The sequence below is a fragment of the Fomitiporia mediterranea genome, assembly GCF_000271605.1.
Source record: "Fomitiporia mediterranea MF3/22 unplaced genomic scaffold FOMMEscaffold_6, whole genome shotgun sequence".
In the NCBI taxonomy this organism is placed as follows: Eukaryota; Fungi; Basidiomycota; class Agaricomycetes; order Hymenochaetales; family Hymenochaetaceae; genus Fomitiporia; species Fomitiporia mediterranea.
The window spans coordinates 2,307,192-2,322,444 of record NW_006760391.1 but is presented as its reverse complement, the minus strand read 5'-3'; the positions used below and the strand labels follow the sequence as shown (position 1 = coordinate 2,322,444).

At 48.1% G+C, this 15,253-nt stretch overlaps 4 protein-coding genes across 4 annotated transcripts; 2 read left to right on the top strand and 2 right to left on the bottom strand.

Annotated features, from left to right (window-relative positions):
- Positions 1-15: 15 nt before the first annotated feature.
- Positions 16-3,171, bottom strand: FOMMEDRAFT_123237 (DUF747-domain-containing protein). The gene is made up of 10 exons (XM_007266709.1): positions 2,888-3,171; positions 2,565-2,837; positions 2,364-2,514; positions 2,140-2,307; positions 1,927-2,087; positions 1,705-1,869; positions 1,441-1,640; positions 1,244-1,385; positions 979-1,177; positions 16-922 (listed from the first exon to the last, which is right to left on the bottom strand). The coding sequence occupies exons 2-9, from the start codon at positions 2,835-2,837 to the stop codon at positions 1,019-1,021; spliced, it is 1,419 nt and encodes a 472-aa protein (XP_007266771.1). The 5' UTR covers positions 2,888-3,171; the 3' UTR covers positions 16-922; positions 979-1,018.
- Positions 3,172-3,676: 505 nt separating this feature from the next.
- On the top strand, positions 3,677-5,382 carry FOMMEDRAFT_123235 (S-adenosyl-L-methionine-dependent methyltransferase). Its single transcript, XM_007266708.1, has 8 exons — positions 3,677-3,889; positions 3,944-4,044; positions 4,097-4,223; positions 4,279-4,430; positions 4,494-4,742; positions 4,812-4,900; positions 4,974-5,133; positions 5,204-5,382. The coding sequence occupies exons 1-8, from the start codon at positions 3,757-3,759 to the stop codon at positions 5,258-5,260; spliced, it is 1,068 nt and encodes a 355-aa protein (XP_007266770.1). The 5' UTR covers positions 3,677-3,756; the 3' UTR covers positions 5,261-5,382.
- A 968-nt stretch (positions 5,383-6,350) lies between these two features.
- On the bottom strand, positions 6,351-9,948 carry FOMMEDRAFT_84406 (WD40 repeat-like protein; the record flags this gene model as incomplete). The annotated part of the gene is made up of 14 exons (XM_007266707.1): positions 6,351-7,163; positions 7,215-7,394; positions 7,446-7,564; positions 7,627-7,992; positions 8,045-8,179; positions 8,234-8,305; positions 8,356-8,720; positions 8,779-8,950; positions 9,013-9,092; positions 9,143-9,249; positions 9,306-9,417; positions 9,470-9,624; positions 9,695-9,815; positions 9,872-9,948. The coding sequence occupies 14 exons, from the start codon at positions 9,946-9,948 to the stop codon at positions 6,351-6,353; spliced, it is 2,874 nt and encodes a 957-aa protein (XP_007266769.1).
- A 911-nt stretch (positions 9,949-10,859) lies between these two features.
- FOMMEDRAFT_20222 (uncharacterized protein) lies at positions 10,860-15,057 on the top strand. The gene is made up of 4 exons (XM_007266706.1): positions 10,860-13,008; positions 13,062-14,224; positions 14,286-14,355; positions 14,447-15,057. The coding sequence occupies exons 1-4, from the start codon at positions 12,127-12,129 to the stop codon at positions 14,756-14,758; spliced, it is 2,427 nt and encodes an 808-aa protein (XP_007266768.1). The 5' UTR covers positions 10,860-12,126; the 3' UTR covers positions 14,759-15,057.
- The last annotated feature ends 196 nt before the right edge of the window (positions 15,058-15,253 follow it).

Here is a 15,253-nt window from a genome sequence, read left to right as displayed (position 1 = left end):
GCTACACAAACGGTACGAAAAAGTCTCTCATTCAACGACATACACAGTGATTGACTCCACACTACATAGCTCTGTCCCTTCACAAAGTGGTTCAGCGCACTCGTCTTCAACAGATTATTCCACGACCAGCACGCTTTTTGACGAAGATCTATTTTTCACGAAGCCAGCTCCACAGCCGAGCAAGCCATGGGCAATAAAGGCCCTGAGTCAACTTGGCTTGAAGTGTAGGAAGTCTATGGTATTTGGGAAAGGGAAAAAGAAGGAAGAGAACTCGGCAGAGGACGATGACGAACAGCCACATGTGGACCCATTTGCGCGAACACCACCTCCTTTTGTCCTCGATATTAGTATAGAAGCGGTCGCAAGGATGAAACAGAAGGAGTTGGAACAGAACGAAGAGCTCGACTTGCTTCCTGAGTTTCCCTCTCATTTGTTCAAGCGAGCACCGTCCACGGTGAATCTCCGAAATTACAAGCAGCGAGCTCTACGGACTGGTTCGACGCCAGACCTGCGAAAGAAGTCCAAGCGTGACTCCTGGGATGACCCGTTCCATTTGGAAAGACTCCTCGGCGAGTTTCCTCGTCCACCCGTGCACAATCCCGGTGAATATGAGCGTAGGGCACCAGTAAATCCTCGAATGCGAAGACAGTGCTCGAACTTCTCTCTTCCGTCTTCCAAGGCGTATCCAGAACGAATGAGGTATCAATCTGTGCAGTCCAGGAATTGGATCGACAGGCCCGTAGGACGAAGGAATTGTACCGAGATTCCATCCTTCACTGGAAGACCTGACCTTGCATGAGGCAACGGATTTGAAAACTGACGGACTTCCCTCCCCACCATCCGAAAGCCATGCCGGCGCCACCGATTATCGCCATTTAATTCCTATCATTATTCCGTTTTTCCTTGTACGATATGTTGACGGCTATCGCGTTGTCAAATTATGCCAATCATGCTCATATGGACATCATCAATACTCACCTCTCATGTATGCCCCATTTACGACCATAATTTCGGACTTCTACCATATTCGCTTCACCATCGTGAATCTTGTGAGCTCCTCCAATTTCGGTCTTCTCTTTTCTCCATCTTTACCAGGACGCTTTTCGCCAATATCAGGGACTCGGGTAGCATCATCTCCTTTGTAGTCTAGCAGCGTTTTCAATCCATGATTGTACTCCTATTTGTATAACGAAATGTCGTCGATTAGCTTTTTCAATGCCGTGGTTGTTGTGTGAAATCTTACTCGTTCCTCTTTTCCTTCTCCGATGGGATCCCGGCCAAAGTCGTTAATCTTGTCTTGTTCCTCACGGGTTTCCATGCCTGTTCGGCGCCGGGTGGCAAAACTGACCAAGTTGACTCCGATTATGATTTTAACCACTACACAACTGCGATGTAGTTAGTTAAAGTATGACTGGGATGAGTGCACGAAACATTAAGTACCAGATCCAGAAAATGACTCCAAGGGCAACCCATTTCGCTCTGTCCACTAGGTTCTCAACTAGTGTGATAGGCGAGAGAGTGTAGGTGGATATGACGAGACCAACAGATTGCGAGCCAATCAAAGCGGCGAGGACAGCGAGTGGTAACGCGGGAAAACCAAGCCGGCGAGCAACAATTGGGGATTGGTCGACGTATGAATGCTAATGCACAGATATGTTAGGATTACAAATAAAGGCTAAATACGATTGAGAGTATTGTTCCCACCTTACGAGCACTTCTCCGACCAACCGCACTTCCATTTGCGAGGTCTAGACAAAGGACGTCCATGTATCTTTCGTAGACGGACGGTCGAATGTGATTGAACTTCGTAATGAAAGCGTGCTTCAGCCAGTCGACGAATTGCTCCGATAAGAGCACTATTAGAACCGGCTTCCATGATAGTGACGTTAGTTGAAGATTTACGAGACTAAAGATTTCATTACTTACGTAGAAAATGGTCCACGCGAAGTGGCCCTCACGGAACCAGCCAAAGCTCTTGGGCAAGACAATACCTTCCGTAAAGTCAAATTCAGAGCCGTACATCTCAATGAGGTTTCGCGAAGCCACGGCAAAGAGCATTAGCGTTATTGTGAAACGCTCGACAATGTCTGTGGGGAACCATCGTCAGCAAAGGTCAAACAAATACTATAGATAACTGACCCGCGCAGGTTATCTGGAAGAGATTGTCCTTCTCAAACTTCTTGAACACGCTACCTTTGATCTCGACGAACTGGTTTGACACAAGCAGGGTTAGGAGTGCGTGGTCATAGGAGTTGATAGCGACATTTAAGGCCATGAGCTGATAAACAAGGACAAGAGAATGTGCAACTGAAAGCAAATCAGCCCGGTTTATGAAGAAAATGCAATAATGCGATAGAACGTACTGATGTAAAGGGTAGCAATGAAGAAGAATAGAAATGGCTTGATTGATTCCGAAGTGGGACGTCTACTCCGTGATAGTAATAAGAGCGTAGATCGGGAAAAGACGCAATCGAGAACATCTTGGCCAAACGACGAACATAACCTATCTGCAATCTGAATAAATCGTTTAATAAGCGATATTGGTTATTATTAGGGATTCTCACCTCCAGCGCATTGAAAATAACGTATAGTTTGATAGTTTCTTGTCCACGAATGGTATGGTATATCTTGCTGGCGTCCGTCAAAGGAACCAATATTACTATAGAACCGACTAGCAAGAACACGCGCAATAGATCGGCCTTTTGAGAAGGAGGAAGTGATGCTCCCGTAAACACATTAATAAACATGCGATAGACAGCTAGAGAAAATCGGATAGGTAGGATCGTAAAGGTATAGAGAAACGAATCAAAGCAAAGTATAAATCCAAATCCGAGCATCTACAGTCCATTTCAATGTGTTTCTTGTAGGAGTATTTCAGGAACTTACTTTTTCAATGGCCAGTGGAATACTCAAGAAGTTGCTAACACGCTCCCACTTTAATTCCTGGTGAGAATCAAAGTCCGTTGCCAGCAACTCTTCCCGGAGGTAATCCCACAGTGAGAAAGGCACGTAATGGGTATGATTGGATGAGTATTCCGGGTGCAAGTCAATTGGCGACGGTGAAGAGGGAATGGGTGTCGCGGATATTGGTGACGACGGTAATGATGTATAGGCCAGCGTGTCCGAGGTCTCTTCGCGCTTGATGGGACTCAAAGAGTGATGGTCTGAGAGGAATGGCGGGGAAGGTGATCGGCTCTCCTGCTTGACGGTGTAGGTGTCCGCACTGTATGTATCTGACCCATCGCTGTATTGGTGATGAGAACTCCTTTCAACGCCGGCAACGTAGTCCGGGGTGAATGAGTGTCGCCTCAAAGTGTTTGCGGCTTGTACGGAGAGTCCGGGAGGCTTTCCAGAGGACTGTAACCCGCCAGGACCATTTGTGAAAACGCTCGCGGAGGCCGAAGCTCTTCTGCCTTGTCTTGAACGTCGATTTGCACCTGGACTTGTCATCTTCAATGTGGCCTTGAGTAAAGAATTAGGTACTAGCAGTAGTAAGTCGAGCCATGGCCTTTGACACGACACGCTTCGTCACACCGTGTATGACGTTATTGACGCGAATCCGCCAGCACGCGTATGGGAACAAATTTCCCTACAGGGGCAATCTCAAAGACTAATTAATTTCGTCGGTTCCGTCTCACGAAAATCATGCTTGCTTGCGCTCGTGTTTGCTGTAGACCGCGTCTCGTCTGGCGAAGGAGTGTCTCCTCACTCCCTCCCCTACCTCCAAAGGAAAAATGGAGACATGTATTTCCAGCCATGAAATTGACCGAGCGAGTCCTTCTAAAAGATACCGACATGGCAGATAGACTCGTGCAATCGTACTTCAAGGATGAGCACTATCCTGAAGGCCACACGGGTGAAGGAAGAATTGTCATAGAAGCATTTCCTGGTCCGTTCTTGCCTGCCGAGTGAAACAGACCGACGTACTCATATTTTTTACAAGGCCCTGGTTGCCTTACCCGTAGCCTATTAAAATTGCCTCCCTCCAAAATCAAGAGACTCATTGTATTGGAGGAAGTCCCTCAATTTCTGGAGTATCTTAAGGTGTGTCAAACCCTTTTATGCACAATTTATAGATGTGCTCATTCCCCTGGAGCCCCTTGAAGAAGTTGATCCTCGTGTTGTGGTGGTCCCCTTGTCTGGATTCACCTGGTCAACTTACACGGAGATCGAAGCTCGAGGATTGCTTCATGACGTAGAAACGAGATCTTGGGAGGACCAACGTACGTCTGCACTACTGTTGACTTTTCCGTCCTGCAGTTTAAATTATTCTCTTAGAGCCAAACCTGCACTGGATTGGTCAAATTCCTCACTCTATATACGGGGACCAACTCGTCTCGCAATTTTTCCGACTCATTCCCGAGCGAGGCTGGCTATTCAAGTACGGTCGCATGCCTCTAAGTCTCACTTTACCGGAACAAACGTACCAGGTTCGTTCACGTACATTTGCATAAACTCACGATTTCCTAATACATAGCCCGATTCTCTTTTAGCGAGTAATAGCCGAAAGAGCAAGCCAGCTTTACTGTAAACTAAGTGTCGTTGCCAAAGCAACAAACGTGATTGAAGAACCCGTCTCTCCAAAGGAGCTTCAACCATACAACGATTTTTTCCATCCATCAATTAGCGAAGAGAGTGTTAAGAAGGGTCCAAAGACTCATACTGGTACTTACAGGAAGGGCATGCATCGGCTTCTTGGAGCTCCTTATGCGGCGATGCACGTAACGCCGTTGGCGAATCCCGTATGTCTTTCCTCTCTCTCTCTCCCGTGTCAACATGTACTGATGTGTTTTGTGTTTTGACATTCTTAGGTGATTGAGAAAGGCCTGTTAGATAAATGGGATTACATCCTCCGCCGATTGTTCGTTCTGAAGACGAAACCGATTCGAAAAGCAATAACGTAAGCACCCATTATTAGTGCTCCATACATACATTTTAGTATTCTATCGTACTCACGAAAACGTATGGAACAGATCTCTAGGTCCAGGTGCAACGAATCTCTTACTAGTTGTAAACAATCCAGAGCTCCCGGAAGAACAACGTGTTAATATCGATAAGAAAGTCAATGAGTTGGATATGAGAGAGTGGACTCTTATGGTAAAGGCGTTTGACGAGTGGCCTTTTGCGCCAGAGGTAAGATAGCATTAACTTGTTCATCATGTCCATTCCGCAAGTTCTTATGCGATACGTGATATATTTTTAGGATCTGCAAATTACGGATACCATTTATAGAGACGTTGAGCGAGAGCATCATCGATAGGTGGATGTTATCTCTTAAGGTTCCCTCCAGGGACTAGTGGATTGATTTTGGAATTTTGTTCTTATCGGCATCTACGTAGCCTGCAATCAAGTAATTAGAATGCATGTAACTAATTCATCCCATACATACAACAATATCATCACTCTCACATATGATTCGTCGCATGGCGATACCACTGGAAGAGTAGTCAGACGTTATGTGCGGCACGCTGTGATATGAAAATGGTTATGATTGAGTGCTCAAGTGAAGGATGCAATACATTATCGATGATCAAACCAAGAAAAAGGTTAAATTCCAACTACTATTACTGCTGAATTTGAACTTGTAAATCAGTTCTCAAGCTTCAGCAGCCAATTCGGCTGGTACTGTCGGAGGCGTGTCGGGCCACTCGATTGGTTCCTCGTCATCATCAGCGAGTTGTGTCTGTGGAACAAAAGTCAGTTCCTTCGATCTAAGGCATGTCTCGAGAAAAAGAAAAAGCAAAGACGAACCTCAACTTGCGTCTCCCCAGCCAACGTCGTACCCGACTGCTGTTGCTGTTCCTGCGATACAGCAGCAGACAAGGTACTCTCTTCGTCGAGTGTTTCCTGTTCTCTTTCAAGCCCGTCATCCATTACTACGTCACCGTCGCCATTTTGACTAACTATCGTCTCTTGTGTCTCTATTTGCGATTCTGCGAGAGTTGATTCGCTAAGTGACTCTGCCGTTCCATTTGTTATGTCTTTATTGGGCTTGCTAGTTTTCTTCTTGTTTTTGTCGTCTGTTGGGAGCATGCCGAAGAGTGTTGCTTGCTTTCCTGCGGCGGGTTTCTTGGCTTTAAGTTGTCCACCTTTGCGCGTCAATGAATCAGCTGAAATGAAGGAGACTGATAGGAAATACAATTGATCTCACGTTTACCCTTCTCCGCTTCACTCTCAGCTGCATTCACCTTATCAAAGAACGTTTCACTCTTGTGCAATGACTTTGTCGGCGCGAGTTTGCGAAGGAATGGATTAGGCTTGCCGCTACCTGAAGCGATTTCATTAGCAGCTGATGGCTTCTTCGCGAATGGATTTGATTCTATTTTGTCGTGTTAATTAGTCAGCCGTTGTTAAATGAAGGAGCTGAAGGATGGATACTTACTAGGTTTTAAACTGGAAGCGTCTTCGTCGAAACCTACAGCACGACGTTTGGGATTTGCATCTGAAGTTGATGCAATTGACTCCTCGTTCTCGTCAACCGCGGCTCGTTTACGTTTCTCCGGTGGAGGGGAGGCGTCGACAACGGTTCGAGAAGACGACGATGGTACTATAGGTGGCTGCTGTTGCGTAGGTCTACGGGCAAAGGGTGATGGCTCTGCCGAAGGAGCTGCGGTTGCTAATCTCGGACGGTCTACAGCTGGGGCTGGACGCGTGTCCTGGAATGGTCTTCGCGCTGCATCTGCTTCAGCAGCTGCATATGGATCCCTCGCAGGAGGTACTGCACCAGCAGCTGCTTTCCAGTCTGAACGACGCGCACGCTCGTCGCGTAACCGGTCTGCACCGACACGAATCCGCTTAAGCACGTTAAACTTTTCACGTAATCCAGCGAGATGATAGAAGTCTGCGACTTTGATGGCCATATCGATCGATGCGGTGTGGTGCAGGAGTTTAGCGGCGTCTAATGCTCGTTGCAAACGATCGTGTTTGCAAGCAAGTTGAATGAGCTGAATAAGCTCCTTGTCGAGATCGAGTTCGGTCTTGGAGATGTCCTCGGTCGTAAGTTCGTCTTCTTCAAGCGTATCACGCAGATGGTCGAGAAGGATGGTCTCTCGGGCTACTCGTTCTTCCTTTTGTGCCTCTGGGCTGTCCATGTCAAGGTATGGCATTTGCATCTCGATTTCCTGCGCGAGAGGTCGAGGGAAGCCGGGGTACGCTTCTCTGCCCTTTTATTGACATTAGGACAACGCATCATTAATGAAGTATAAAGCATATACCTTCAAGATGATGGTCATCAGAGTGCTTCCAGTAACACCAATAGGCCAGTAAGCTTCATCCTTCCCGTCTCTTCGTGCTAACTGTGTCGCATCAAGCAAGACAACCCACGAGCCTTGTGCAGTGAATCTGTAATGCTCGAGCATCATTATGCGCTCAACAGAGTCGTATATCACAGGTGCCTAGATAAAAATTAAATCGCGTACATGCACAGAAATGGGGAAAATACATACGCCTTCATCAGTAATACCTAGCCATTTCAAAGTTTGCCCCCTGTTCACGGGTAGTCGACCAGTATGCATGACTCGGAATGTATCCGATGTCCGTAAGGTATACTTCAGATTTTGATTACCTGAATCCTCATTCAGTCTTTGAAGTAATAACACAAGCGGCTTTTTCAGAAGTCATACTGACCGTCAAGACTAGTCCCTCCCTCACGGTGGACAACAAAGACGTAGTCACGTCCAGCGACCATTGCAATTATATCACCGTCTATCGCCCATACGGGCCCTCGCTGTGCTCCACCGCCAGAGAAGAAACGCACAACACCGCGATCGGTCGCAATAACTACATAGCCATTACCCTCTGCGTCTGCTTCTTGAAGAACTCGTAGTGAACGGGTCGGTGGAGTTCCCCCAGCAGCGATTGCAATTGCCCGCTCGCCATTAGGCAGCTCGTATGTCCACTCGCCAAGAGAAGCCCACGTTGCGTATGGCTTGTAATGTACACGAGCTGGATGAACTCCTTCCGGAGGGCATGCATACACAACGCCGCGCTCGCCTTTAAATTCGAAATGTAAGGAATAATTCTAAGCAGCATGATACCGACGTACCTATTGACGCCATGTCGAATTTATAAGAATCCGTGAAATGGTAGTTCTTGCGTGTTGTCTGATCGTGGAACTCCACATTAATGATTTGATGTGTGTCCTGGTCAACAACCTCTGCAACTCCAATATTGTTAAAGGCTAGAATAATTTATTCAGCTAGTTGGTTCTTAGTCATATAACAAATTTACATACAAATATATCTCCTCTTGTTCTGAAACGGAGTTGACCCAGGTTGGAAGGCTGCCTGTGCCTTCGTTACGCTGACTGAATCACTAGATAAGCCTGAGACTTCATAATAATTTTATATTAATTACCCATTTCTCGCAGGCCGTACTCTTTCTCGCCGCTTTCCTTCAGCCCGTCCCCCAGGTCATCAATGATCCAATCCTCATCGTGCTCATCCAGACCTCCTGCATCTACGTCAAGATTCACATCTCCGCCATCGTCTCCTTCAGCCGCGTCAGCAGCATCATCAAGAAACAATGCAGACGTATCAGGCCGTCGTTGCATCGGTATACTCATGCCGTTTGTAGCAACAGGCTTTGTCGGGCTTGGTAGGGATATCGGGACTGCATTAGGCCATCGAGTCAGATTACCACTATTGTCTGTCCATGCCAGCAAGTTGTGTGTAGAAGAGAAGGCGAGGCTGTGGATGGTCGTATTTTGCGGGAGGGATTGGCTAAATGACAGTGCACTTCGTAAACTTCCTTAATCTAAGAACAAAGACAGGGACGAACCGTGCTACGACACGCCGAGTTTGGGTTGACCAAATGAAGACGCCCGAGTTGCATGCAGACGCAAGGTAGACACCATTGGAAGAGATAGCAAGGGCTGTAGTGGCCCCGAGACAGTCTTCATTAGTGAAGGAAGATATTTTTGACCACGTGCTACGAGAGACAGTGATGATTTCTGTAATACGAGTATCCATTGAACGTCAGAGAAAAGTAGATGAAATCATCTAGATAACGTACCGTGAGCTTTAGTCGCTACGACAAAGTACATTCCTGATGGATGCCAGACTGCTGCACACTCGTGACCAAATTCAGCAGACCTGACATAATTGTTCAGTCGCTGTGTAGACTTGTCATACGAGAGGCTTACTCGTTGTCATTCACTGCAGGAATGATTCCTTCCAGGGTCTTCTCAATCTTGGGTTCATCTTCAGATAAGTCCCACGCGATAATTTTGCCATCGGAACTACAAGTAGTCTAGGAACAAAGTCCGATGAAGAAAACTAGAGAGTCTGCCTTAAACTTTGACTCACCACAAGACTACCCGACGGGTGCCAAGTTGCACTTCGTACGCCCTTCTTATGTCCTTCGAGAAGTTGCACTTTGGTGGTATCGTCAAGGTCTATTACTTTCACGACAGTTTCACTGGTATTGTATCAGAAGACCGTGAGCTGGCTAGCATGCAATGAGAACTCACTCCGATGCAATTGCTACTCTCCTTCCTTTGGGGTCCGCTGCGATGTATCGGATCGGAATCGCATTTGCGCGAGCGATGAGGCTCTCCATCTCGGTACGAGTCTTCAAATAGCGTCGCACATGGGAATCTTCGCTACCAGAAAGCCATCCATCGTTCTACGCCATTCAATGAAGTCAGAATTCTCAAGTCTTGTCTGTCGGAATGCGCAGGCCAAAAAATACGTACATCAACACCCAGAGCAGTGATAGGCTCATCTGCTTCTAAGGCTGTCTCTGGTTCGTGGTCTGCACCACTATCAGCTTTCCAGACGCGCACGAGAGTATCAGCTCCTCCTGTATACAGAACACTGAGGAAAGTGTCATCGACATTCTCCACAAACTCTCGAAAGAGTTGATTACTCACTTTCCGTCTCTTGAAAACGCGAGAAATGTTCTTCCTGCTGAATGAGCTGTGTTGAGAATGAGTTTATCGGTCGCCATGAGCGTCGGATGTACACCTTGACAAAATGAGTTCGTGGTCTGACCGCGTCTGTCACCGACGCGGTGTGACTTGGTTGTGACCTCGCCACGTTTTTGCTGACGTCTTGTCCTTTAGATGAATGGTTCCGAGTCGCCAGGTTGGAACGCAGCTTTCATCATCGACCAGCCTCATGTGTTAATTACTCTGAATCGATCTTCTGAGACCCCTAGACGTCATGATCAGCTGGATGAGTGTTCATTGTGCATACGCAATGGTGATAACGAGATATAGTGCGGCTCATAGTTTTATTGCGCTTTACGTCAGGGTTTTATTTATTCAAAATTCGACTTGTATCTTAGCGTTAGAGTGCTTGAGCCCATTGGACTGAGCATGAATAGAAATCCAATTATGTTGATAATTATGTGTCCGTTTGAATCCGCATCCACGCGTAATTATCAATTTAACTGGATCCTGAATGCGGTGTTTGTACCTATTTGCGCGTGATCCAAGTTGGAAAGCTGGCAGACCAAACACGAGGTGTGCTGCCTGCTGGTCTGTTCATCTTCCTCCTGCCATCTACATAGCGCTACACCCGCCACTTTTCATATCTTGTCTCCTATCTCCTTCTACCCTGACCTTGCGATACCGCTCAGCTCTCCTCTAACAATTCACGATTAAACGAACACACAAACTCATCTGACGAACCAACTCCAACACTCAACTTCAACTTCAACTTGAACACTGTTCACAATGAGCGGCTCTTCAGAGGTCCTCACCCCAATCTTACTGCGCTCGAGCACACCGGGTATGTCCATTTCTTCATGGATCTGAGATATTGCTAAGAAAAGCCCAATAGCTCCGAGTGAGAAAGGTAGCATTATCTTGCATTAGTCTGTCCCAAGGTAACCTCCTGACCATCGTGCTACAGTCCTTCTTTATTTAGAAGGCATCCAACGTAGTGGGGGTGCTAGCCCCGTACGCGACAGCATGGTCTCTGAAAGCATGCAGTCAGGCCATGAATTCGATCCCAACGACCCAAGACTCACCCGTCTGAACAACCATGCTCAAACACAGCATCATCGTTCATCCGGCCTGTCCAGAGAAGCATTCAATGCTAATGAAAATGATGGTGACCTACAAGATCTGGGAAACTCTGAATTAAGCTATGAGATGGTTGGAAAGGAAGGAGAAATTGCTTCCAATGTGCAGGAGGGAATGCGTTCAGAGATCGCCAAATCAGAACGCAGTGCATCTGTACATAATGCACAGGTATGACTTACTTATCTTGTCCGTTAGTGTATCTGATCGTGCACTTTGTAGGATGATTATGTCGAGCCTGGACCAGATGACGAACCAGGACCCAAATTCGTCTCCGGCTCGTCATTCGGAAATCTGGGCCCTCCTCCGGAACACATTTTTGGGCCGCCGCCACTTGCGCAGCCACAACCTCAGCCAGCGGTTCGTAGTTTCGCTTGTCCCTGTTGATTACGCCACTGAACATTTCCGAAGTGGTACACTAACGGCACACCCTCTCATGCTGCGAATATTGCTCTTCCAGAGTCGGTAATGATGACGCCTCGTAGTCCGCCCAGGGCACCATGGAGTCAGGCGATACTCAGGCCTATTGGCAGAGCTTCTGCAATGACACCAATGACAGGGGACGTAAATATTGATGTCGAACCTCCGACCGACCCCAGTTATCATTCTTCAAAGCAACACTCTAGAGCCCCGTCACGACATTCTAGGCGCTCGAGTGGCGGCAGACAAGATGTTGTTAGCCCTCCCCCACAGAGTCAGGCCCAGCAGCAGCTCCCTGGCATAACGGTGAACATTAACCCAGATGGGTCAACAACAATCAGCATCGTGAGTGTGCCCGAGTTCCTTCCCGTAGTCTTGTCTAAGTAGAACTCTTTTGAAAGCCCCGTGCCTCGCCGGCGGTTGAAAGGCCTCTTTCTGAGAGGACCCCAACGGAGAGAGTGCCGACCGAGAGAGCGTTCTCCGAAGCTCCAGATGAATTACGTTCTCCAAAGGCTCCCTCTCAGAGACCGGTAGCATCCGTTGCAGGAACTCGTCGTCCGTCAGTTGGAGAAGCCGATCCTGCTGTGCTTCTCTCGCCTGGTGCACAATCTCGAGCTTTGAGGTCCCCAAAGCCGACTTCGAAAGCCCCCTCGAAAGCTGCAAGTCGGGCGGCTTCCCAAATGAGCCCTGTAGAAGCCTTCAAACCCCTGAATGGTTTTCAGTCATTCGGCTTACCACCATCAGCCGACTATGCGGCTCCAATGCCGTCGCAGAGGGCAGCATCGCAGAAAGCCCAATCAACTGCAGCTCACTCCCAACGACCAGCAGCATCTCACAAGGAGCCGTCTGAGTTTGGTACAATTCCAAATGAAATCACTGGCGATACGGGCTTCAATCGTGGGGCTCGCGATGGTGGAAGACAACCGAGTGCATACAACAATTATGATGCCGGAGGATATCCTGATGATCGGGTAAACGGATACGTCAACAATGCACTCCGCGCAGGAGTAACTACTGTATCAGGGTCGACACGGACGGGTAGTGCACAGCAGTCACCTATGCCGTTGCCTCTGCCAGCCCACATGCACCACAGGATGCCGAGTAGCTTGGATTCTCGGAATTCACGCCCAAAGATGCAGACATTATCGCCCGTTCCGTCCGCCCCGAATACCTTGCGAACCAATGGTGATGATGCTCTCGCTACTCCAACGCAATCACGTCCCGAAAGCCCCGAAGCGGAAGAGCTGAATGACTACGAGACTGAGATCGTGCAGGGAATTTTGAGCGCCCGTACCCCGCGAACGTCGATTGCGCCGTCTGTACTCGCGGAAGAGATCAAGCGCTCAAACTATCATGACGAGGATCTGTGTATTCTTCTGCATGCTGCAGATGATCCCTCGCAACACGATATTGTCAGGAAGGCGCTGAGGAAGGCGGTTGCTGCTCGCATCAGGAAACTTGGTTATAAGAGCGATAAAGAGAGCATTAGGCAGTATCGGAAAAAGTTCCATAATCACGATCCGAGCTGGCATGCTACGAATGGTCCAAGTTTCAATCCAGACGTAAGTAAAGGCATTCAGTAGACTGTCGTGCAATAGCTTACCGCTCCTACCAGGATCCGCCTGCATGGGCTCGAGAAATGATGGATCAATTGCATTCCATGGAGAATCGCGTTGCCGAGCTCGGTCCTCAGATCGCAAAGCTCAGGAAGTCAGATGGCTCGCGGACTCGTACACATACAACAACGTATCACACTCGGGGAGCGCCTACAACAGAGACTCAAGATGAGGAATGGGAACGCACACCTCGAACGCAGACAATTCCCATCGGTACACAAATAACCGGTGCTGACGACTCCATTTATAGACAGCCCGAAACGGAGTATACTATTCCTGGAGAGTCCATGGGTCAAGGCACAGCACTTGGACCTTCAGCAACCGAGCAAGACGAATTCGAAGATGTTGAAACGGAGAAGAATGGTCAAGGACGAGTATATGTTGACCAGACACCTCGAACCCGTACTACTGATTTTGCGTCCTCATACGTACCAAAACGGGCTGATCTACTTTCGTCAACTGGGCGCGGTGAGTCACCTGGACAGCAGGTACTGGAAGAAGAGTTGTATCGACTGCGGGCCAAGGACAAACAGGCGCGTTCTACAGCTATGACTCACCAAAGCTGGGAATTGCGTCAAGAAAGCGTTGATGGCCGCCAGGCATCTCATGCTGCGGAATCGGAGATACCTGACATTGAGGAGGAAGGGCCTCGAGGAGAGTCTCCGCCTCTTCCACCGATTCCTGTAGAAGCGCAGGGTGCCGTTAATGCAGCGGCGGCCAACGCAGCAGACGCACAATCTGTGAATAATGAACGCCAGTGGGAGTATCATGAAGCTCCACCAACTCCACCGTGGCAGCGCATTCACCAGCGGCTTCTCAACTGGGCGATTGTATGGCCTATGAGCGAGCTCGATAATGCCTTGGCGAGTACTCAACGTGGAAATCAGGTGGACGAGGTTGCGTTGAGTGTATGGTCGGCACAGATGTACAAACGATATGTGCGCCAACAATTAACGGAAGTTCCACCGGGACGAGTTGACAGGCTGTTCGTCCCACCGAACATGGCGGATGCGATCAACAATGCAGTATTCCATGGACGGCACGGTGATGCGTGTGGAATGCTTAGAGACCTCTGGACGCCATTTGGACTTGAAGGCATGCCGAGAATCATTGTTGTTCTATGCAAGCACAGAAGCGATCCCAACCACTGGGTTGCACATAAGTGAGTGGCGGTCGTGCATTATGACAAGCAGAAGCAGAGTACTGACTAGCCCCTAACCCAGATTCTCCCTACCAGACGGGACTCTCACCACTTATGATACCTACCCCGAGAAGTGCCTGCCGGATGGACGGGTAAGCTTCGGTTCTTGATGCTTCTGCCGTTAAAATTGCGGCTGATTCGAATTCACGTCTTCTTTCTTTGATTCTTCCCTTCGGTCAATAGCCTCTTGGCTGGTGGTTCGCAATCCGTATAGCATGGCCTGGTGCGATGTATCCAAGTCCAGACCACCTGATGCAGAAGATGGTTCGGTTACATCGTCCGATGCAGTTGCCGATCGATAACAGTGTTGCCGCGGCGGGCATTTGGAGGAACTTACTAATGGGTTCTCGCGCTGAACGTCCTGTTGACCTCGAACGTCTCCGTGATTTAATCAATACTGAAGTTAAGAATCTACGTCAACGCAAAGAACAGGGCAAGCTCTCCGTCGCTGCTGCCATCCGACAGAATTGGAATTGGGACGATATGGCCACGTGAAAGTGAACGATTCTTCTTCAATTGGACTTACTGACTTTCTTGAAACTGTTTTGTTTGGCCTTGTCTTTCTCTCCTCCCTCTTCCAACCCCTTTTCCTTTCCCAATTGTGAATTCGATTCGACAACAGCGAAGTTAAGCTTTGATTACCTGTTTACCCTACTTCTCTGCTCCTATCGCAGTCGAAGCTTGATCTATTCTCTTGCCGCATCTGATCGTAGTGTAGAATCTAAAGTTGCCACATATATGTAAACTTCTCGGACCCTGATGTCTCCGAAGGTGTGTTGGAGGATCTGTATTTTTCTTTCCTCTCGTTTTCTTTCCTATATCCGGTTTTGACCTCACTTCAAAGCGATACCGTACTATACTGTACCTTTCAAATCTTTCATGCCGTTTTTTGGAATCCTCTGGTTATCTTGTTGAGTAGTGATTGATCTTAAACGAGCGGCTTTACTGTATGTAGTATGTACTCGCTCGTGCAATGAAATATTAATGACT

Excerpts from the sequence above, each read along its gene's own strand:
- FOMMEDRAFT_20222 (XM_007266706.1), top strand. The coding sequence starts at position 12,127 with ATGAGCCCTGTAGAAGCCTTCAAACCCCTGAATGGTTTTCAGTCATTC. Across the intron at positions 14,225-14,285 it reads AACCACTGGGTTGCACATAA|ATTCTCCCTACCAGACGGGA; the intron begins GTGAGTGGCGGT and ends CCCCTAACCCAG. Across the intron at positions 14,356-14,446 it reads AGTGCCTGCCGGATGGACGG|CCTCTTGGCTGGTGGTTCGC; the intron begins GTAAGCTTCGGT and ends TTCGGTCAATAG.
- FOMMEDRAFT_123237 (XM_007266709.1), bottom strand. The coding sequence starts at position 2,837 with ATGCTCGGATTTGGATTTATACTTTGCTTTGATTCGTTTCTCTATACC. Across the intron at positions 2,515-2,564 it reads TTATTTTCAATGCGCTGGAG|ATTGCAGATAGGTTATGTTC; the intron begins GTGAGAATCCCT and ends CGATTTATTCAG. Across the intron at positions 2,088-2,139 it reads CTTCCAGATAACCTGCGCGG|ACATTGTCGAGCGTTTCACA; the intron begins GTCAGTTATCTA and ends GGTTCCCCACAG.
- FOMMEDRAFT_123235 (XM_007266708.1), top strand. The coding sequence starts at position 3,757 with ATGAAATTGACCGAGCGAGTCCTTCTAAAAGATACCGACATGGCAGAT. Across the intron at positions 4,224-4,278 it reads GAGATCTTGGGAGGACCAAC|AGCCAAACCTGCACTGGATT; the intron begins GTACGTCTGCAC and ends TTATTCTCTTAG. Across the intron at positions 4,901-4,973 it reads CCGATTCGAAAAGCAATAAC|ATCTCTAGGTCCAGGTGCAA; the intron begins GTAAGCACCCAT and ends CGTATGGAACAG.